Source organism: Lepidochelys kempii, chromosome 23 (assembly GCF_965140285.1).
Source record: "Lepidochelys kempii isolate rLepKem1 chromosome 23, rLepKem1.hap1, whole genome shotgun sequence".
NCBI lineage: Eukaryota > Metazoa > Chordata > Testudines > Cheloniidae > Lepidochelys > Lepidochelys kempii.
Window position 1 is genome coordinate 9,092,209 of NC_136402.1, and position 22,373 is coordinate 9,114,581.

The 22,373-nt window shown below is 44.4% G+C and overlaps 1 protein-coding gene across 3 annotated transcripts in view; it reads right to left on the reverse strand.

Annotated features, from left to right (window-relative positions):
* Nucleotides 1–22,373, reverse strand: part of PPP1R37 (protein phosphatase 1 regulatory subunit 37) — a 171,084-nt gene that overhangs the window by 80,310 nt on the left and 68,401 nt on the right. For all 3 annotated transcript variants that reach the window (XM_078850218.1, XM_073321861.2, XM_073321860.2), the window contains exons 3-5: nucleotides 20,957–21,002; nucleotides 14,406–14,506; nucleotides 306–425 (exon numbers count right to left, since the gene is read on the reverse strand). In XM_078850218.1, coding sequence (XP_078706344.1) covers nucleotides 306–425; nucleotides 14,406–14,506; nucleotides 20,957–21,002 — 267 coding nt within the window. The remainder of the gene's footprint in view (nucleotides 1–305; nucleotides 426–14,405; nucleotides 14,507–20,956; nucleotides 21,003–22,373) is intronic.

The following is a 22,373-nucleotide window of genomic DNA, read 5'->3' on the forward strand; positions in this document are numbered from 1 at the left end:
AGCTGGAAATAGAACCCAGATCTCCCAATTGCAGTCCACAGCCATAAACACAAGACAGTCCTTCCTCCTTCCCAGCACCCCAGCAAGCTACTAGTTGAAATTTCCCATTGTAGTTTAAAAAGCTACCTGTAATTTCTTGTATGCACATCCCTCCCTCCCCACCATGCAAAAAATGGTTAGATTAACAGAGTTCCAATGGCATTGAAATCTAACCCTACACTAACTTGCAATCATGTTAGAATTACTGGATGTTTACAAGCAGTAAATTAAACAGATGATTAAAATGTTCAAGAACTAACACAAACCTTTCTCATCATATGTGCAGCTGCCTGCCAGCCTCGGGTGCCAATGTGTTTGTTAAATGAGATGTTGAGGTGTGTTGCTGACTCATAATACTCAATCATGTCAAATAATGCTGAGGCACCCTGGAAAACAAAGAGAGGAAAAGACAAATGGTAAAGTTGACACAAAATTATGGAGGCATTCAGCAGCATTCTCTGGGAAATAGTCACAGACATCAGCTTCTCATTTCCAACAAGTGACCTGCACATAAACAATCCGTGAAGCTAGCAGCTTGCTAATACATAGAAGGAGACCTGGAGAGAGAAAAAATGGTTACTAACCTTTCGTAACTGTTGTTCTTAGAAATGTGTTGCTCATGTCCACTCCATTTGCACTTCTGGGGTGTAATGACTAAGTTCAAGGAGTTACTGCCACAGGAATCTTGGAATGAGTTCTTGGCTCCAGTCGAGGAGGGCAGAGCAGTGGCAAAAGTGTCCCTTCAAGTAACATTAGATGTGGCGGACTCTGCTGCATGAACCATAGCCTTGGCTGTGGTCACGAGGAGGAGCTCATGGCTGTAGGCCTCAGGCCTCCCATATGAAGTGCAGCAGACTATTCAGGACCTTCCTTTTGAGGGCTTGTCTCTCTTTTCAGAGCAAATGGACTCTAAACTACACAGCGTGAAAGATTCAAGAGTCACTCTAAAGTTCCTCAAACTACACATGCCAGCATCGCCAAGAAAGCACTTTAAGCCCCAGCCATTGCCCCGTTTCTACCAGCCTCAGTTGAGACAGGATTACAGTAGGAGGCAGGGTCTAAGCAGGCCTTTTGAGGGTACACCCGAGGATAGCATACCAGGACAGTGTCTGGATCCACTGTCACCAATTTTTATGAACCGGCTATCCCACTGCTATTGGGCGTAGTCCCACATCACCTCAGACTGGTGGGTGCTACGCACAATAGAACTGGGATACACCCTGCAGTTCAGTTCTTCCCCTCCTTCCAACCCTCCTCTGGAGCTAAGGGGCAGGGGGTTTTACTCCTGGTCTTTCCTAATCCCAAAGGCCAGTGGCAGTCTCAGACCCCTCCTGGACCTGTGAAACCTCAACATATTCATGAACAAGCCGAAGTACCACATCGTCTCCTTGGTCACCATTATCGCATCTCTGGATTCAGGGGACGAGTATGCCATTCAATCTGAAGGACACCTACTTCCAAATTTCAATCTTCCAAGGCCACAGAAAATTCCTCCGTTTCACGGTGAACCAAGTGCACTACCAGGTCACCGTACTTCCGTTTGGCCTATCAGCAGCCCCTCAGGTTTCCATAAAGCGTGTGGTAGTTGTCGCAGCCTTCTTGAGGAAGCAAAGGGTTCAGGTTTACCCTTACCTTGTTGACTGGCTGGTCAAAGGTTGGTCCAAGCCAAGATAGAGGAAAACGTAAATGTCAACCTTCAAAGAGTTAGGCCTGTTGATAAACATGCAGAAAATCACCAGTTCAAAAGAATAGAATTTACAGGGGCGGTCCTCAACTTGGTCCAGGCCAGAGCATTTCTTCCAGAGATCCAGTCCCGGGCCCTAGGTATTATCATAGAAAGCCTCAAACACCACCCAACCACCATGGCAAGAACCTGCCTAAAACTCCTAGGACACATGGCCTCATGCACTTACGTGGTGCAGCATGCAAGATTATGACTCAGACTTCTCCAGCTAGCATCAGGGTACCGGCTGGGCCAGGATCGTTTGGACATGGCTGTCACACTTCCCCATTCAGTAGTTACCACCCTCCTTTGATGGTTGGCCCAAGGGCAGTATGTACAAGTGTCCCCTTCGAGACCACATCTGGCGATATTTCTAGTCATTGATGCATCTGTACTGAGTTGGGGGGCTCATCTGTGGGTATTCAGGACCCAAAGCCTCTGGTCTTAAGCAGAGCTCTCGCTACACATCAACGTGAGGGTATTCAGAGCAGTGCGCCTTGCTTGCCCAACGTTCCAGCCCCACCTGAAAGGCAAATACGTATTGATACTTACAGACAACATGACAGCGATGTTCTATATGAACAGACAGGATGGAGTGCGCTTCTCTCACCTATGCCAGGAAGCCCTTTGCCTGTGGGAATTCTGCATAACCCACTCAAGCCACCTCAAAGCCTTCTATTTTCTAGGGGCACAGAATGAGTTAATGGATTGCCTAAGCAGGTTTTTCTCCCATCACAAGTGGTCCATTCAATCAGAAATCGGGAAGGACATTTTCCAGAGGTGGGGAGCTCCCCAGATTTTCAATGAATGAGAGAATAGGAAGCGTCTGCACTTCTTCCTGAATCACAGCCCGGGCTCGCTCACAGATACGTTTCTTTTCCCCTGGAAGGACCATCTCTTATGTGTTCCCTCCCATTCCACTCATACACAAGGTCTTGCTCAAGGTCAGAAAGAAAGGCACGAGCCTGATCCCGATAGCCCCAGTCTGGCCATGTCAACACTAGTTCACCACCCTTCTGGACCTCTTGGTGGAATCACCAATCTGATATCCCAGGATCACGTCCATCTATGACATCTGAACCTCGAGTCCCTTCATCTCACGGCCTGGAAGTTCCACGGCTGAACCCCTTGGAACTAGCATGTTCCAGGGCAGTTCGAGAGGTCCTTGCAGGGAGCAGGAAACCATCCACTACAGCTACGAACCTGGCAAAGTGTAAAAGGTTCTCAGTCAGGTCAGCGCAGAAAGGTGTTTCACCCACACGGTCATCAGTGCCATTAATTCTGGACTACTTACTACACCTGAAGCAGCAAATGCTATCAGTGTCATCGATTAGAGTCCACCAGGCTGCAATTTTGGCGTTTCACCCATGGATAAATGGCCAGTCCATCTTTGCAAACTTGATCTGTACTCATTTCCTCAAATGCCTGGATAGACTGTATCCCCAAATACGACAACCAATCCCACTCTGGGATCTCAACCTGATATTGTTGAGGCTCATGGGTTCCCCATTCAAGCCCTTGTCAATGTGTTCTTTGAAAGGTGGCATTTCTGGTGGCCATTACTTCGGATAGAAGGGTCTTTGAGATAAGGGCTCTGACTTCAGAACCTCCTCACACTGTATTCTTCAAGGACAAGGTCCAGCTGCGCTCTCACCCAGCCTTCCTCCCGAAGATGGTTTCGCAATTCCATAGTAACCAGGACACATTCCTTCTGGTTTTCTATCTGAAACCGCATGCCAATAGCCAGGAGCAAAGGCTTCACTCACTCGATGTCAGATGTGCGCTTGCCTTCTACGCAGAAAGGACTATAACGTTTAGGAAGACTACTCACTTTTTTGTGGCGGGGGCAGACAGGATGAAAGGTCTCCCAGTCGCAGTCAAGAGGATTTAATTGTGGATCATCTCTTGTATCTGCACGTGCTACAACCTGGCAAAAGTCCTTGCTCTGGCCTTGATGGCACAATCCAAAAGGGAGCAAGCGTCCTCAGCTACTTTTTGGCACAGGTTCCCATCCAGAATATCTGTACGACAGCAACCTGGTCTTCGGTCCACACCTTTGCGACTCACTACGCCATCATTCAGTAGGCCAGAGACGATGCTGGATTTGGCAGAATCATGCTACAGTCTGCTTGCCATTGAACTCCAAACCCTCCTCCAACATCTGCTTGGGAGTCACCTACATTAGAATGGACATGAGCAAGCACTCAAAGAAGAAAAACAGTTACTAACCTTCAGTAACTGTTGTTCTTTGAGATGTGTTGCTCATGTCCATTCCAAAATCCATCCTCCTACTCCTCTGTCAAGAGTTAAGGAACTAAGTGGGTGGTGGGTCGGCAGGACTAGGTTTTCTCGCGTTATAAAGGCGCAACTCCAGGGGGCACCAGAGCCAACCTGATGGATACCACTGAGGGAAAAGCTTTCCAGTGGTGGCTCACGCAGCAAGCGCACACCAACACTGGAATGGACATGAGCAAGCACTCAAAGAAGAACCCCACTGTGACATGATCCCCAGGGTACAGCCTGGGACAGTGGCACCGATGTTCCTCCTTAACTCTCCAGTCTGGGCTGTCTCACACATATTTGCGAGTGACAAGCAGCAAACCCCTCCAGGTGCTGTGATCACTTAGCAGAGCCACATGTGGAGCCACATACCCAGCTAGATTGCATGAATGCTCCCAGAGCCATTCATGAGTCACACTGAAAAAGGCACCAGCCAAATCCCCCCAGCTACCACCTTTGTACCTCAGGAATATACAATCTTGCACTGCTCAAGACAAGCAATGCAAGTTTATTAATTGGTTCCCCACTTCATCAGTGGAAAATGGATCTATACCAGCCTTTGCAAACCTGAGCAGGTTTACCAAACACTTCAGGCAACCTAACTGGTAAAGATAAACAGTAAAAACAAGTTTATTGACTACAAAAGATAAATTTTAAGTGACAGGCAAAACATCAGAGTTAGTTAACAAAATAAAATAAAATGTAAGCACGCATCTTAAATTCTCAACCCTATTAGCCTGGGCAACATCTAGATTAGCAGTTTCTCACCCCACTGGATATTGCAGTTCATAATACACAGATTTCACCCTTGAAACCTGGGCCAGTCTCCTCTGTTGGAGTCTTCAGTCTTCTGAGAGAGTCCTTGTTGCTTGCAGCATAGATGTGGGGAGGAGAAAAGGCCAAGCATGGGGCCACTGTGTTCTGTTTTATACCCTTAGTCCCATGTGCTTGGAGAACATAAGTCCAGGCATGGCTGGTGGGCAATTCCCCTCATGTGACCTTGTACAGAGTCATTGCATTGTAGCTCCCTTGCTGGACAACGGCTGATTAGGTCTATTCAGCAACCACTTGGGCACTGGTTACCTCCCTTGTCATGGTCTCTGGAGAGCTAGTATCTGGGCACTTCCCAAACCCACAGCATATTTTAGTGACAATCATACAACTATTCTCAAAACTTCCATTTAAATACATACATCATTAATGCATATGAACAGTGGATTTCAGCAGATCATAACCTTTCCTGTGATACCTTACATGGAATGCTTTATATGCAAGATCACAATTATATGTAAATGAGGAATATGGGGGCTACAGTACAATACCCCAGTACAATACCCCAAGGTATTGAATGTCACACCCACAATATCTTTAACAATTTCATCCAGCAGTTAAGCCACCAGCAGTTCTCTCCAGAAAAGCAATGAGCAGCACCCCAGAATTCCAAGCCAGCAATCCTTCCAAAAATCTAGATTATTCCATCAGACCTGGTGGCTGTACAACCTATCATAGCTAACTTCCCATTCAGCTCTTCTAATCTGGCATACACCAGTAGGGAACATGGAAGCTGCCCAGACTCTGGGCACAGAGCTTGCCGACGGGAGTATGGGGGGGACAGATGGGCTCCCAGTGGCAAGGAGTGGGGAGCCAAGAATGTGTGCGTGTGGGGGGGGGGGGGGCAGGCAGCAAGCTGGACTCCTGGTGGTGGGGAACAGAGAGCCGGGGGGGGGGGGAGGGGGGCAGCGCCGCTTAAGTTGGTGGAAGTGCTCCCACATGAGGATGCGCACCTCTTACAAAAGGAAAACAGTGTGTACATGAACCACCACAATAATTACTGTTGCGGTTGTAAGTCAACTTAACATAGGTCGACTTAAGTTTCTAGTGTAAACATGCCTTGAGAAGAAACCTTTCGCCACCAAGTTGGCTCCCTGAGGTATAATGTGCTAGGTAGTCCCCTTTAGCTAGTCATAAACCATGTGCCCTTTTATAGGGTAAACTCCATGAAGGACTCAAATCCCCAGATTACACGCTGGTATCTAGCCCTTCAGCTTCTGGGTGCAGTACCAAGCAGAGAAAGAGCATACAATGTGGATTTTTTTCTTCCCCAGGGACATGCTCAAGCAAGAAATCCTTCTGATTTTGGAAGGGAAGTATGTGATTGAACACACCTCGATCCCACTGGTGGCAAGGCTAAGAAATATTTTTGCACTCAGGTAGTGCCAATCAGGCACACCTGCAGAATATGCACCACCGGGAGAATTGGAGTGTAAAAAAGCCTGCCCACAGAAAAACAAAATTCTCCCAGAAGCAGGGAGGTTGTCAGGGACAGCTAGTGAGCTCTGGTAGCAAAGACAGCTCAGCTTGGGGCAGTTTCTAACTGTGACACTGTCTAATTAAAATATAACCATGCAAATCATTATGGCTACCACTGTTCAATAAATGCAACGGATCTTATACAAAATGTATCATATGGCCAGAAAGGGTTAAGCATCCTGCAGGCTAATTGACCCAGATTCAACCTGTAAAGACTTGTTAGAAATGGTGGCACCTTAGAAACTAACAAATTTATTTGAGCATAAGCTTTCGTGAGCTACAGCTCACTTCTGAAGTGAGCTGTAGCTCATGAAAGCTTATACTCAAATAAATTTGTTAGTTGCTAAGGTGCCACAAGTACTCCTTTTCTTTTTGTGAATACAGACTAACAGCTGCTACTTTGAAACTTGTTAGAAATGGTAATTAGGGCCATTCCCTGGTAAATAGACTAGAACTTTGAAATGCAAAACTATATTGTTAGAAGTGATACTAATTGCATGTGTGTACTCACAAATGTTAACCATGTAAACAGACAGTTCTTGTCTGTCACTATAGCTGTTGATTCAGAGATCAAAAGTGAATATTAACATTTAGATGAATTTTGAGTACAATAATGTTATTGTCTGTGTGTCTCTTTAAAGTTTGTGATAAACTGCTTAATGGATAAATTATCTTATGTTAATCCATATAGTTAATGAACAGTGAGATTTAGAAAACAGAAGGTTCCATCAAAAGCCTATTGTTCACCCAGGACTGTATGTGCAAGTGGCTGCTATAAGAGACCCTTGGGTCCTGATCCTGTCATCTTAGATCTGCTTGAGGGGAAGCCTAAACCATAAGGACTGAGATCCCAGTTCTGACTGGACCACCCTGAATATAAACATTGGACTATAACCTATGAACTATTTCTGAAAGAACTCTTTGCAACTACAAAGCTCAGCATCTCTGCTATGAATCTGAAACTCAAGAATTGAACTCATGTCTGTATGTAAACTGATCTTTTAACCAAGTCTCTTGCTTTTCTTTTTTAATAAATTTTAGTTTAGTTAATAAGAATTGGCTGTAAGCGTGTATTTGGGTAAGATCTGGCATATTCATTAACCTGGGAGGTAATGTGTGATCCTTTAGGATTGGCAGAACTTTTTTATATGATGAAGATTTTCAGTAATCCTCATCATATTTGACTTGGGTGTCTAGGTGGAGGCCTGAGGCTGGGTTACTTTAAGGGAACTGGGTTGTTGGTTTCAGTGAGATATTATAGAAGCTATTTTGTGCTGGCTTTGTAAATCTAAGTACAGTAACTCCTCACTTAATTTCATCCCAGTTAACGTTGTTTTGTTGCTGATCTATTAGAGCACACGCGCATTTAAAGTTGCGCAATGCTCCCTTAGTCGTTTGGCAGCCGCCTGCTTTGTCCACTGCTTGCAGAAAGAGAAGCACATTGGAGCAAGCTGGGGGGGGGGGGGGGAAGAGGGCGCCTTGGAACCAGGGTAGGCCAGCAGCCCCCCAGCAGGTTACTAATTGCCAGGCAGCTCAGGTGACCCTCCTCCCACTGTCGTGTGCTGCTCCTGCGCTCTGACTTGGAGCTGCTCCTGGGAGCCTCCTGCTTGCTGTGCAGGGGGAGGAGAAGAAGAGGGGTGCTGATGTCAGGGTGTTCCCCACTCCCTGCTCCTGTACCCCATCTCCACAGAGCAGGGAGGAACATGACAGGAGACAGGGCTCAGAATGGAGGGAGCTTGCTGGCAGCAGCTGCTGTCTCAACTTACTGATCTGCTTAAGAAGGCAGTGTACTTAGAGTGGGATCAGCGTAGTTAAGGGGGCAAGGCGCATGGCGCTCTCTCTCTCACATTCACACTTTGGAAAGTGGAGGGAGTGGTGCGTTCTAGTGGGATAGCGTGGGTTCATCAACACATTCAGTTTCTGCAGGGAATGTTTGCAGTCACTGCCATGAGTCTATTTTGTCTCCTCCCTCCATTCCTGCCGCCTTGTAGAGTGGAGGCTACATGAATAACATTGTGAAGAGAGTGGTCACTTTGGATGGGCTATTAATACAGACTAACACGGCTGTTACTCTGAAACCTGTCATTATGCAAGGCACTGCATTTAGCCGTATGGAGTGGAAATCTATCAACTGCATGATGCTCTAATAAATTGGTTAGTCTCTAAGGTGCCACAAGTACTCCTTTTCTTTTTGCCAGCAGGAGAGTGAGTTTGGGGGGGGGGGGGGAGGAGGGGGGAGGCGGAGGGTGAGAAAACCTGGATTTGTGCTGGAAATGGCCCAACTTGATGATCACTTTAGATAAGCTATTACCAGCAGGAGAGTGAATTTGTGTGTATGGGGGTGGGGGTGGGGGGTGAGAGAACCTGGATTTGTGCTGGAAATGGCCCACCTTGATTATCATGCACATTGTAGGGAGAGGTTTCAGAGTAACAGCCATGTTAGTCTGTATTCGCAAAAAGAAAAGGAGTACTTGTGGCACCTTAGAGACTAACCAATTTATTAGAGCATGAGCTTTTGTGAGCTACAGCTCAAATAAACTGGTTAGTCTCTAAGGTGCCACAAGTCCTCCTTTTCTTTTTGCGAAGACAGACTAACACGGCTGTTACTCTGAAACATGAACAACCTGTTAACCCTTGAGGGCTCAGCTGAATGCTAGATCATCATTCAGCAGCAAAGCATTCCCTGAAAAATATCCTACCCTCCGATTCCAAGACCTCAATCAAGCTTCACAATCATCATTGCTGTGTACAGCAGTAAATTGTTTGTTTAAAACCTATACTGTGTATATATGTATAATGTCTTTTCTCTGGCGAAAAAAATTTCCCTGGAGCCTAACCCCCCCACTATTTACATTCATTCTTATGGGGAAACTGGATTAGCTTAACATGGTTTCGCTTAAAGTAGCATTTTTCAGGAACATAACTACAACGTTAAGCGAGGAGTTACTGTATCACAATATCCATCAGCTTTGGGAAGCGTCTGCCCTATTCTTTGCAGTTCACCCTAATTGAGTAACCTCAATTGCCTCCCCTGGGACTCCAGTCACTAACCTTTTCCTTCAATCTCCCCTGTTTGGGGGAGATTGACACCACAAGCTCAGTATGAGCAAAGGCTCTGGAGGGCTGCTTCCAGATAGAGACCTGCAGTCGGTCCTGGGAGGCGCTGCCAGAAGCTAGGAGGCAAGGGGACTGTACACTGGACTCTGAAAAGACCCTGGGAGTGAGCTGAACTCCTGCCAGGAACAGTAAGATTGCCCAAACTGAAGGTCAGCCAACTACTGGTCCCATCTAGTTCATGCCCAGAATTGGGGCAGGATTATTCCCTACAGGACTTCTTCTCTTTATCCAGTCTAGTTTTAAATGTCACATGCAACAAGGCTACCAGTTCTAACTGTCAGACAATAGTTTCCTGATATATATATATATATATAAAAACTTTGGCTAAATATATATATATATATATATTAAAAATCAAATAAATAATCACAGCTGGAAAGGACCAGTGGGATTTCTAGAAAACTCAGTGCAGTAGCAGATGCAGCAACAGCTACTTAATAAGCTAATAAATATTGTTCATGATCCTCCTTTAGTCTTATTATGACATCTGCTTGCAACATAGCCAACCAAATGGAATAGAGAACTCCTGCAGAAATGTGACTTGATCAAAGTTTACAAGTACCTACAAAGGTAACAAAAATTTGATAATGGGATCTTAAATATAGAAGACAAAGTTATAACAAGATCCAATGCCTGGAAATTAAAGCAGGACAAATTCAGGCTGGAAATCCGGCACAAGTTTTTAATTGTGAGGACAACAAACCACTGACCAGTTTACCAAGGATTGTGGTGGATTCTCCATCACTGGAAATTTTTAAGTAAAAATTGGATACATTTTCTAAGAGATCTGCTTCAGTTCAAACGAATTCATTAAGGGAAGTTCTGTGACCTATGTTATACAAGTCATCAGTGGTCCCTCTGGCCTTAAAATTATGTGGTATTTTCATAGACTGTAAGAAAAGTCTGACTCCTCCTTGGAGATTACCTTTTTAAAAAAAAATACATATATATAAGTGCTGCAAGTGTGAAAAGTACTATAAATCTTAAATCTGAGAATCTCAAAATACCAGCCCTTACCTATCCTCAGCAACATTTGCATAGTTAAGGGAACAGTGCTCTCTTTTCTGCAGCTGTTCTGGCTGCAACATAACTGGCAGGAGCGAAAACCTGATTTACAAGAAAAGCCATATATGCAGTAAGGACATCCAGAATTACCTTTTCACCAAAGGTACCCACAATAGCTTTGAAGCCATGCAACACTTTTTAATTATTCCCTTAAAAGGACAACAGAGTTCTTTGGGATAATGAATTGTAGGCCTAGACCTTCACAGTTCTTTACCGTTTAACTTTACCATTTTTACCTCATCTCTCGTCAAGTGTGATTAGGAAGTCTAGTATTAATTTATTATTATTATTGCTAAGCATTTCTGAATAGCTCCTAATGTTCAAGGAACCGTACAACATATAGTGCCAGACGCCCCACTCAAGAGCTTCCAATCCAGCAGAAAGAAAACATACCAAAACAAGTAGGGCTGTCGATTAATCGCAGTTAACTGACGCAATCAACTGTGATTTAAAAAATTAATCGTGATTAAACACACTGTTAAATAGAATACCAACTGAAATTTATTAAATATTTTGGATGTTTTTCTACATTTTCAAATATATTGATTTATACTACAACACAGAATGTAAAGTGTACAGTACTCACTTTATATTAGCTTTTATTACAAATATTTGCACTGTAAAATTGATAAACAAAATAGTATTTTTCAATTCACTCATCCAAGTACTGTAGTGCAATCTCTATTGTGAAAGAGTGGGGGGGGTGTGAGAAAACCTGGATTTGTGCTGGAAATGGCCCACCTTGATTATCATGCACATTGTAGGGAGAATGGTCACTTTGGATGAGCTATTGCCAGCAGGATAGTGAGTTTGTGTGTGTGGTTTTTGGGAGGGGGGTGAGAGAACCTGGATTTGTGCAGGAAATGGCCCAACTTGATTATCATGCACATTGTGTAAAGAGTTGTCACTTTGGATGGGCTATCACCAGCAGGAGAGTGAATTTGTGTGGGGGGGTGGAGGGTGAGAAAACCTGGATTTGTGCTGGAAATGGCCCAACCTGATGATCACTTTAGATAAGCTATTACCAGCAGGACAGTGGGGTGGGAGGAGGTATTGTTTCATATTCTCTGTGTGTATATAAAGTCTGCTGCAGTTTCCACGGTATGCATCCGATGAAGTGAGCTGTAGCTCACGAAAGCTCATGCTCAAATAAATTGGTTAGTCTCTAAGGTGCCACAAGTACTCCTTTTCTTTTTGCGAATACAGACTAACACGGCTGTTACTCTGAAACCTGTTATTGTGAAAGCGTAACTTACAAACGTAGATTTTATTTGTTACATAACTGCACTCAAAAAACAAAATGTAAAACTTTAGAGCTGAAAGTCCACTCAGTCCTACTTCTTGTTCAGCCAATTGTTAAGAAAACAAATTTGTTTACATTTATAGGAGATACTGCTGCCTGCTTCTTATTTACAATGTCACCTGAAAGTGAGAACAGGCATTTGTATGGCACTTTTGTAGCCAGCATTGCAAGGTATTTACGTGCCAGATATGCTAAACATTCGTATGCCCCTTCATGCTTTAACCACCATTCTGGAGGACATACTTCCATGAGGATGATTTTAGTCAAAAAAATAGGGCGTTAATTAAATTTGTGACTGAACTCTTTGGGGAGAATTGTATGTGTCCTGTTCTGTTTTACCCGCATTCTGCCATATATTTAATGTTAGAGCAGTCTCAGACGATGACTCAGGACATGTTTGATTTACAAACACTGGCACTGAAAATTTGACAAAACGCAAAGAAGGTACCAATGTGAGATTTCAAAAAAATAGCTACAGCACTCAACCCAAGGTTTAAGAATCTGAAGTGCCTTCCAAAAATCTGAGAGGGACAAGTTGTGGAGCATGCTTTCAGAAGTCTTAAAAAAGCAACACTCCAATGTGGAAACTACAGAACCCGAACCACCAAAAAAGAATCAACCTTCTGCTGGTGGCATCTGACTCAGATGATGAAAATGAACATGCATCGGTCCGCTCTGCTTTGAATCGTTATCGAGCAGAACCCATCATCAGCATGGACACACATCCTCTGGAATGGTGGCTGAAGCATGAAGGGACATATGAATCTTTAGTGCATCTGGCACGTAACTATCTTGTGACGCCAGTGACAACAGTGCCATGCGAACATCTCTTCTCACTTTCAGGTGATGTGGTAAACAAAAAGCGAGCAGCATTATCTCCTGCAAATGTAATCAAACTGGTTTGTCTGAGCGATTGGCTAAAGTAGGACCGAGTGGACTTGTAGGCTCTAAAGTTATACATTGTTTTATTTTTTAATGCAGTTTTTTTTGTACATAATTCTACATTTTTAAGTTCAACTTTCACAATAAAGAGACTGCACTACAGTACTTGTATTAGGTGAATCGAAATAGTATATTTCTTTTGTTTTCTACAGTGCAAATATTTGTAATCAAAAATAAATATAAAGTGAGCACTGTACACTTTGTATTCTGTGTTGTAACTGAAATCAATATATATGAAAATGTAGAAAACATCCAAAAATATTTAAATAAATGGTATTATTCTATTATTTTTTAATCACTTGCGATTAATGGCTTGCAATTAATCACAATTTTTTTTAAATCGCCTGACAGTCCTAAAAACAGGTCATGGAATCAGAAGTCAGGGTCAGGTGGGCATGCAGGGATTACCTATCAGTGTGGGACTAGGAGGAAATAATAGCAGAGATACAGACAGAGGTAAAGGGAATAAGAAGGAGCTTGATTGGGGTAAGATGAAGCCAGTGATCTGTCTAGAATAGCAGCAGAACAGGACTTCAGTTTATCCAAAACACCACCACTAGAGGGGGACAATGGGCAGCAGGGAGCTGAGGTCAGAGGGAAGAGTGCAGCGATCAGGAAGAAACAACCAAGGCATTGACAATAGTTTAGCAATGGGGGGAGGGGAGAATTTGGGAGACTGTACACCAATGGTAACAGAAAAAAGAAGAGAAGGATTGAGAGGTAGAGAAGGAAGATAAACAGTTCTACCTCTGGAGGTAATGAGTTTGAGAGGGTGGAGATTTCATCTGCCTCTCACCTGATGTGAGGCAGGACATTTGGGAACCAGCTACATAGAGGAAGAAGAAAAGGTCACTAGAGAGCACTCAGGGACAGGAGGGGACCCAGAAGCAGATGGATAACGAGCAGGCATCTGGTGCTTACAATTTTCATTCTTTATTATTTAACAGAGTTAAGGAAATGGGCTAATGGTGAAATAAGTTACTTAAAATAAACACAGTTTTAAATACCAAGCCATTAATGTAGCACACTGGGTTCACTGCACCAAAACTGTGTAAAATAGCAGTTCCTTCTTCACTTACTTGTTGGGACCTGTTTTCAGGCCTTTGGGGTTACTTTAGAGCCAATGGCATTGCTACAACACACCTACACAACATAAAGAATACACTGTGCAGATTAGCATAGCACAGGAAGTTCAGAATATAAAGCCTGAACCCAGGTCCGGCAGGGAAAAAACATTCCAGTTAACATTACATAAAACATGAGAAAGGTTATTCCTCAGATGGATTTTTAAACAAGTTTATTTAAGAGACTTCCAGGTCCATTTGAATTATGGCAATTTGGAACCTGGATATCGAGGGTTCATTCTATTTATTACTTTCTGAAATAGCAAAAATGCAAACGAAGACATAAAATAAAGTGTCCTTATGAATGGAGAGGGTAATAGCAATGGCAAGTATAGGTCAGATTTGGAGCACATCCCTTTAAGCGCTCACTAACCTCAGTGCATGAAGAAAAAGCTCAGAACAGAACACAAAACCGTACCAGGCAGAGAAAATTACAGGATTTTTGTTAATCTTGAAACAAAAAAAAGCCACGGTAAATTACATAGCATTAAATGAAACTTACATCTTCGTCCAGGTTCGTTTGCTCCAAGTCAACCATTTTGAACTGGACCCTTTTGAAAATCTCTTCCAGTGCCTCACAGGCCTTATAGTCAAGTTTTTCTCCTGGGGGAAAAGAACAGAGTGAACTCAGAAGACCCAGTGTTAAGTGTTTTGTTTGTACATAAAATATGCACAGTATTAAGAGAAATACATTTCTGTGAGTTCTAGAACCCTAGGCGTTGGGACAGAAAACAAGGCAATGCAAGGAGAGATGGATCTTGTTTTTCCTTCAGTTGGGGTAAGCTACTTCCTGCTCTTGCAGACAACATTTATTATTTGCAAAGTTAAACATTTAAATCCCCCCACACAAAAAAAATTATCTTGGACTGGTTTCCAAGCAGATGGACTAGATAACCCATTAGCATTTTTTCCACTGCTAATTTTTATAATACTATGAATTCAGAATCAGCATCATCTTCTTCCACAAGCTCCAGACCTAACCCAGCAGGGCGTGTAAAACTAAGACTGCCCAAGAAGCTAGGGGACTCAACCTAGCCCTCCAATGCCCTGGACTTTAATAAATATTTTCCACGTTTGAATTCCTCACCTGAACAGATATGCGGAGATAAATTGAAACAGACAATGAACCAGCCCCTAAAATACATACATGATTAACTTGCCTCCAGTCTTGGCCTTTTCATTTCACTATTTTGTAATCATATTGTCCAAATGTTCCTTACACATTTTCTACTTTCAGAGGTTCACTCGTAGTATTCAGAATTATTTAGAAATATTTGTACCAAGCATTAGGGATTCCTGCAACAATCGGAATGGCTGAAAGCCAACGAGCAGCTTAGGTCATCTCAAATGTCTTCAGTTAGTTTAAACAAATGTTATTAAAAAAGCAGGAATAATTTTCTGATGCAAGAGCTTGATTTTTAACTCTAATACTGACTGATAAGAGGAAGTGGCAGCAAAGAAGGCCGCGTATGCTAGACAGGTCAACTGGCAATTTCGAGCTCCAAACTGTATAAATATTGGGAAAGTGTAAACAGCAAGAAAGGGCAGTGCTTCTGGAGGCCTATCACTGTAATCTAATAAAATTAAGAATGGAAAATGTAGATTGTATATTAGTAAGGCTACAATTATGTCACGGAGATCACTGAAGTCATGGAATCCATGACTTCCAGAGAGACTCCGTGACACTGGGGGGGCTCTGTAGCTGACCATCCTCCGTGGGCAGCGAGGGGACCCTCCCACAGCTGCCCAGCCACTGCCGGGGAACCCTCTCTCCCCTCCGCCCCCGCAGCTGACCAGCCAGTGGGCAACAGGGTCCCCACAGCTCCCAACCACTGCAGGCAGGGGGCAGGATGCTGGACCCTCCTCCCTCCCCATTTTGTCAGGGATGTTTTTTAGTAAAAGTCAGGGACAGGTCATGGGCTTTGAATTTTTGTTTATTACCCATGATTGTCCCTGACTTTTACTAAAAATATCCCTAACAAAATCATAGCCTTATATATTAATGACACCCACGGAGATATATTCAGAGAGCCCTGCACAGATACAAAATGTGTATCTGTTTCCGATCTGCAAACATGGTCTGTGATATAAAGTAGATATCAGCAGATTTGCATGGCCCCATGTATTCAGCTAAAGCATAGTAGATCAAGTGACAGAAGCCACATTAGGATGCTTTAAAAAGATTGATTCAACATTAGAAAATAATCTCACAGAGCAAGTCTTTCACTGACAGAGATGGAATCAAAAATGGAAAGATGGAATCTTTGCCACCTCTAACGTCTATAATTCTTTAGATTCACAGGTAATTTTAATCAGTAGGTAGGGAACTAGAGCTTGACATTTTATTTCATTTTGCTTTTTAACTGAATCAACTACACAAATGCAACATGCAGTACCTCTCAGTTGTATGCAACCTTCTTCTAGTCATATTTTTAATTTTGTATCTAATAACTCCAGCACACAGTTCTGAAAAACTAAAACTAAAACTGTTAATATTGTAATTCACGTAATCTGAATAAGCATAAAAGGTATCAGAAAATCCATTACATTTAAAAAATATGGCCAAGATTTTCAAAACTAGGAGCCTGAAGCCAGGCTCCAAAATCCATATTTAAGCTCAGCAATAAATGGCCTGATTTTCAAAATTGCTGAGCACCCAGCTTTCTGCTCTAATTAATTTTAGGTTGTAGTGTTTCTAGTGGGCTCTCACGGGGGTCTTGGCTCTATGATATTTAATATTTTTATCAATGACCTGGAAAAAAAAATAATTCTGAAAGTTTGCAGATGATACAAAGACTGATGGAGTGGTAAATAATGAAGAGGGCTGGTCACCTAAGTTCCCTCTAAGGCAGGGGTGGGCAAACTTTTTGCCCGAGGGCCACATTGGGTTGCAAAACTGTATGGAGGGCTGGGTAGGGAAGGCTGTGCCTCCCCAAACAGCCTGGCCCCCGCCCCCTATCCAACCCCTCCCACTTCCTGCCCCTTGACTGCCCCCCCCAGAACCCCTGACCCATCCAACGCCCCCAGTCCTTGTCCCGACCGCCCCCTTCCGAGACCCCCCCCCAATCCTGACCCTACCCCCATCCAACCCCCCTGCTCCCTGTCCCCGGACTACCCCGACCCCCATCACCGCCATGCCAACAGGCCCCCCGGGACTCCCATGCTTATCCAACACCCTCCCCCCACAAACCTCCACTCCCTGTCCCCTAACTGCCCCCCGGGACCCCGGGATACCCTGCCCCTTATCCAACCTCTCTGGCCCCGGTGTAGCGGCACAAACAGCAACCCTCCACTCCGGCCCCTTACCATGCCACTTAGAGCAGCATGTCTGGCAGCCGCGCCACTTGGCCGGAGCCAGACACGCGGCCCCACTGCCCTGCAGGAGCGCGCAGCTCCACCGCCCAGAGCACTGCCCACGCGGCCATATAGCTGCAGGGGAGGGGCTGGGGGCTAGCCTCCCCAGCCGGGAGCTCAACGGCCAGGCAGGATGGTCCCGCAGGCCGTAGTTTGCCCAGCACTGCTGTAAGGTGTGCACCTGCATAGCCTTGCAGGAAGCTGCCAAGGGCCACGCACTTAATTAGCACAGCTGCACTGGCATGCCCACTGCACTCAGGGGCGTGGCCACAGGTGGGCCTGGAAGATGGCCGTATGGTAAGGGGGGGAATAGAGGTAGGTCAGGGCAGTGAGGTGAGGGATGATGGGGGAGCCTGGGGTGTGCAGGGTGAGAAGCCTCTCCCCTGTGGCCCAGCTGCTGCTGCAGATAGAGAGGGCTGGGCGGGGGGGGTGTGTGTGTGTGGGGGGGGGGGGGGTGTCAGACTCCACTGAGTCTGCCCTACAGCCCTAGGGCAGACTTAGCCCCAAACCCTTCATCCTGGGCCCCATCCCAGAGCCTGCACCCCCAGCCAGAGCCCTCACCCCTAGCCCCCTCCCACACTCTGAACCCCGTCGTCCCATCCCAGCCACACATCTCCATATTGGTGCACATTAAATTAATTCCGCACATGGACAGGAAAAATTAGAGGGAACATTCCAGGTCACCGATACAGAGCAATCTTTATCGCTTAGTAAAATGAGCACAAACACACAAACATACATTTTAATACGGCCAAAAGTAAAGCTATATATGCAGGAACAAAGAATGCAGCCCATTCTTACAAGAGGGGGGACTCTATCCACCACAACTCCCTAAACTTTTTCAGGGTCACTGCTTCCCCAGATAGTCAGCTCCAAGTGCGATGCTGTGGCCAAAAAGGCTAATGGGATCCTGGGATAGGAGAATATCGAGTAGGGGTTGAGACGTAATAGAATGTCTTGATTTGGCACAAGTGTGATCACTGCTGGAATACAGTGTCCACAATTCCAGTAAAATGTTGATAAATTGGAGAGGGTTCAGAGAATAGACATGAGAATGATTAAAGGATTGGACAACCTGCCTTACAGTGATAGACTCAAGGAGCTGAATCTATTTAGTTTAACAAAGAAAAGGCTAGGGCGTGATTTGATCACAACCTGTAAGTACCTGAAAGGGGAAAAATATTTGATAATGACTCTTCAATCTAGTAGACAAAGATAAAATAAGATGCAATGGCTGGAAGTTAAAGCTAGACAAATTCAGACTAGAGATAAGACATAAGTTTCCAAAGTAATTAAACTACTAAAACTATTTACTAAGCATTGTGATGGATTCTCCATTACTGGCAATTTTCAAAACAAGATTGGATTTTTTCTAAAAGACACACACTAGGAATTATTTTGGGGAAATTCTATGGCCTGTGTCACAGGAGGCCAGACTTCCAGGTAATTAATAAAAATAACGAGGAGTCCGGTGGCACCTTAAAGACTAACAGATTTATTTAGGCATAAGTTTTTGTGGGTAAAAAACCCACTACTTCAGATGCTTGGAGTGAAAATTACAGATGCAGGCATAAATATACTAATACATGAAGAGAAGGGAGTTATCTTACAAGTGGAGAACCAATGCTGACAGGGCCAATTCAACCAGGGTGGATGTGGTCCACTCCCAATAATTGATGAGGTGTCAATACCAAGAGAGGAAAAATTGCTTTTGTAGAGAGCGAGCCACTCCCAGTCCCTATTCAAGCCCAAATTAGTGGTGTTAAATTTGCAAATGAATTGTAGCTCTGCAGTTTCTTTTCGAAGTCCGTTTCTGAAGTTCTTTTTTGTTGAAGGATGGCTACTTTTAAATGTGTTATTGAATATCCACGGAGATTGAAGTGTTCTCCTTCTGGCTTTTGTATATTACCATTTCTGATGTCTGATTTGTGTCTATTTATTCTTTTACGTAGAGACTGTCCGGTTTGGCCAACGTACGTGGCAGAGGGGCATTGCTGGCACATATCACATTAGCAAATGTGAAAGTGAATGAGTCCCTGATGGTGTGGCTCATGTGGTTGGGCCCTCTGATGGTGTCATTAGAGTAGATATGGGGACAGAGTAGGCAACGGGGTTTGTGTTTATGTGACTAGAACTTATTTGCACTGTAGTGTCCAGGAAGTGGCTCTCTTATGTGGACTGGTCCCAGGCTGAGGTTGATGGTGGTGTGGAAATTGTTGAAATCCAGGTGGAATTCTTCAAGGGCCTCCTCCCGTGGGTCCATATGATAAGATGTCATCAATGTAGCGCAAGTAGAGGAGGGGCATAGGGGACGATAGCTGAGGAAGTGTTGTTCTAAGTCAGCCAAAAAAAATGTTGGCATACTGTGGGGCCATGCACCCTGACTGAACTGGCCCTGTCAGCATTGGTTCTCCACTTGTAAGGTAACTCCCTTCTCTTCGTGTATCAGTATATTTATGCCTGCATCTGTAATTTTCACTCCATGCATCTGAAAAAGTGTTTTTTTTAACCACGAAAGCTTATGCCCAAATAAATCTGTTAGTCTTTAAGGTGCCACCAGACTCCTCGTTGTTTTTGTGGATACAGACTAAGACAGCTACCCCTCCGATACTTGACACCATTAATAAAAAGGTTAACTGGGGAAGGGGGTTGCAGGGAGTCCCTGAAATAGAGGGGGATGGGAAGGTGGAACATAGGGAACTTGTGAGGGGAATGAAGGAATGCAAGAAGCCCTGGGGAGGGGGGGGGATATTAGTTTGTTCTACAGAAGTGACAAAGAGTGCAACCGTTGAGTAATACTACACGTTCCAGAAAGCCCCTTAAGCAGGAGCCTAGGCTCATTCATACAACTGTCCTCGATGGAAGCTGTTAAACATGCTTATTTGGCCAGGTTTTTTCTTAAGTAATGCCTCAGCCTCCCCTATTTTTCATGTATCTCCCTCTTCTCCATAACTTTGGAGTCTTTGTATCAAGATCAGAGAACATTCCAAGGCTTGGTCTACACTTAAAAATTAGATCGAACTAGCTACTTCACTCATGGTTGTGAAAAGTATCGTGCCCTGAGTGCCATAATTAGTTCAGTGTAGATGCAAAGGTTGATGGAAGAATTCTTCTGTCGATCTAGCTTCCACCTTTCAGACAGGTGGATTAATTACATCGATGGAAAACCTCCTTCCATCAGGGTAGGAAGCATCTACACTATGGCACTGCCTCACCGCAGCTATAATGCTGTAGCATAGACATGGCCTGAAAGATACGCTCTAGTTCAACCACAACATATTAACCTCAATAGAGGAATCAGTGGGAGAAGTGCCATGTCCTGCATTATGCAGGTGGTCAGATTATAGAATTGCAAGGGTTCCTACTGGCCATGAGAAAACGTAATGAATCAGGCTTTCATAAGAGGGTGGTAAAGTCAACTAAGCCCTATCTATATCCATGGCCTGATAACTACCCCAACAGCAATTTTTGCAGCATTGCTGGAACATGGGTACGTTTCTCACGCAGAATCCCCTACAAAATTAACTTTTCCTGTTTCCTCAGTATTAGCATTATTTGTACTGCATTAGCACAGCAAGTGCCCCATTCAGGATCAGGACACCACTGAGATAGGAGCTGTACAAACAGAGTACAACAGTTTCTGCTCGAAGAATTTCCTTTAAAAAGCTAAGTCATTAGGGTTATGAGAAAGAGGCTTACCTTTTAGATCCAAGCAATCTATCCTGGGAGATAGATCTTTAAATTCCTGTAAGAGAAATAGTAGGACATTATTATACTCAGCAGAAGACAAATCCCTCCTCTAGGATAACACAGAAGTGGAAGGTATGGTAACACTCCCCCACAAATACGAGGGAAGGGCATTACTCCCAGCACCCTTCCGTGAGTTCACTAGAAACCTGTACATACCCACAGCATTTCTTAGGGCTTGTCTATAAGAGGGGATTTCATCTGCAGCTTTTTTTCTGCGCGTCAGGTAATGCACATTATGCGAGCTGTAGTAATATCATGCACACAGGACAGTGTGCGCTCAGTCAAGGCACATCATGTGTACACACAGCAGCAGTTTGCTGCAAATTGAGGGCGTAGCATTCTCAAAGCAGATCTTATGCTCCTTTGCTTTGTTGCGGAGCGGTACGCATTCAGGGATTTTTCTTGCTGTGCATTGTGGGATACATAGCAAGATGGCTAGTTCAAGTTTTTTAAAAATCCCCTGTTTCATCTGTATCCATCCCATACTTCCTTTATGGGCAAACTAATGCCATTTTCAAATTGCTGTAAGCCAGCATGGACCCAACGGCGCTCTGTATCACTACACGGGCAACCTCAAATACGCAAAGGCTACTTGGACTGTATTTCAGCATTCGAAGCCAGATGAATTCGGCTTAGGACTTTGCTTGCTGCACCACCAAGCGGATGACGTGGCGGCAGCAGCAGCTCCACCAGCAGGAGGATCTTCAGCAGCAGTGGAGCTGGGACATGGATGAGCAAGAAGAAGTGATAGCAATTGATAGAGGACCAGTTCCTGGAGCTGCTGCTTTACAGCTTGCAGTGCTGTTTCTAGGTTCAGGAAACCAGCACAGATTCATGGGAAAGGACTGACCTGCAGACCTGGGATGACCAGCAGTGATGAGAGAATTCAGGATCGGGGGTGGAGGGGAACATTTTTGGAGATATGTGCTGAACTAGCCTTGGAGCTGCAGTGGTAGTTTACCAACATGTGGTGCCCCATACCTGTGGGCAAGCAGGCCACAATTGCCACCTGGAAGCTGGCCACCCCAGAAAGCCACTGGTCCATAGCCAACCAATTCAGAGCAGAGAGAATGACTGTAGGAGCCACTGTCATGCAGGTGTGCAGTGCCAGAGAGGTACTGTAATACCAAGTTATAAAGTTAGGTAATGCTCAGGAAGTTATTGATGGTTTTGCACATATGGGATCTCCAAGCCATACTGGGGCCATTGATGGGACTCGTGCCTATTATTTCTGAAAGTAAAATTGCACTGTTCGTGAAATACTTTGGAAGTAAGACAAAAAACATCCCAAAGATTATAGCTGCAAGTTGCATTTTGCACAGTATTAGTGAGAATTAGTGAGAAAGACTTGGCGATAGGTGGAAGG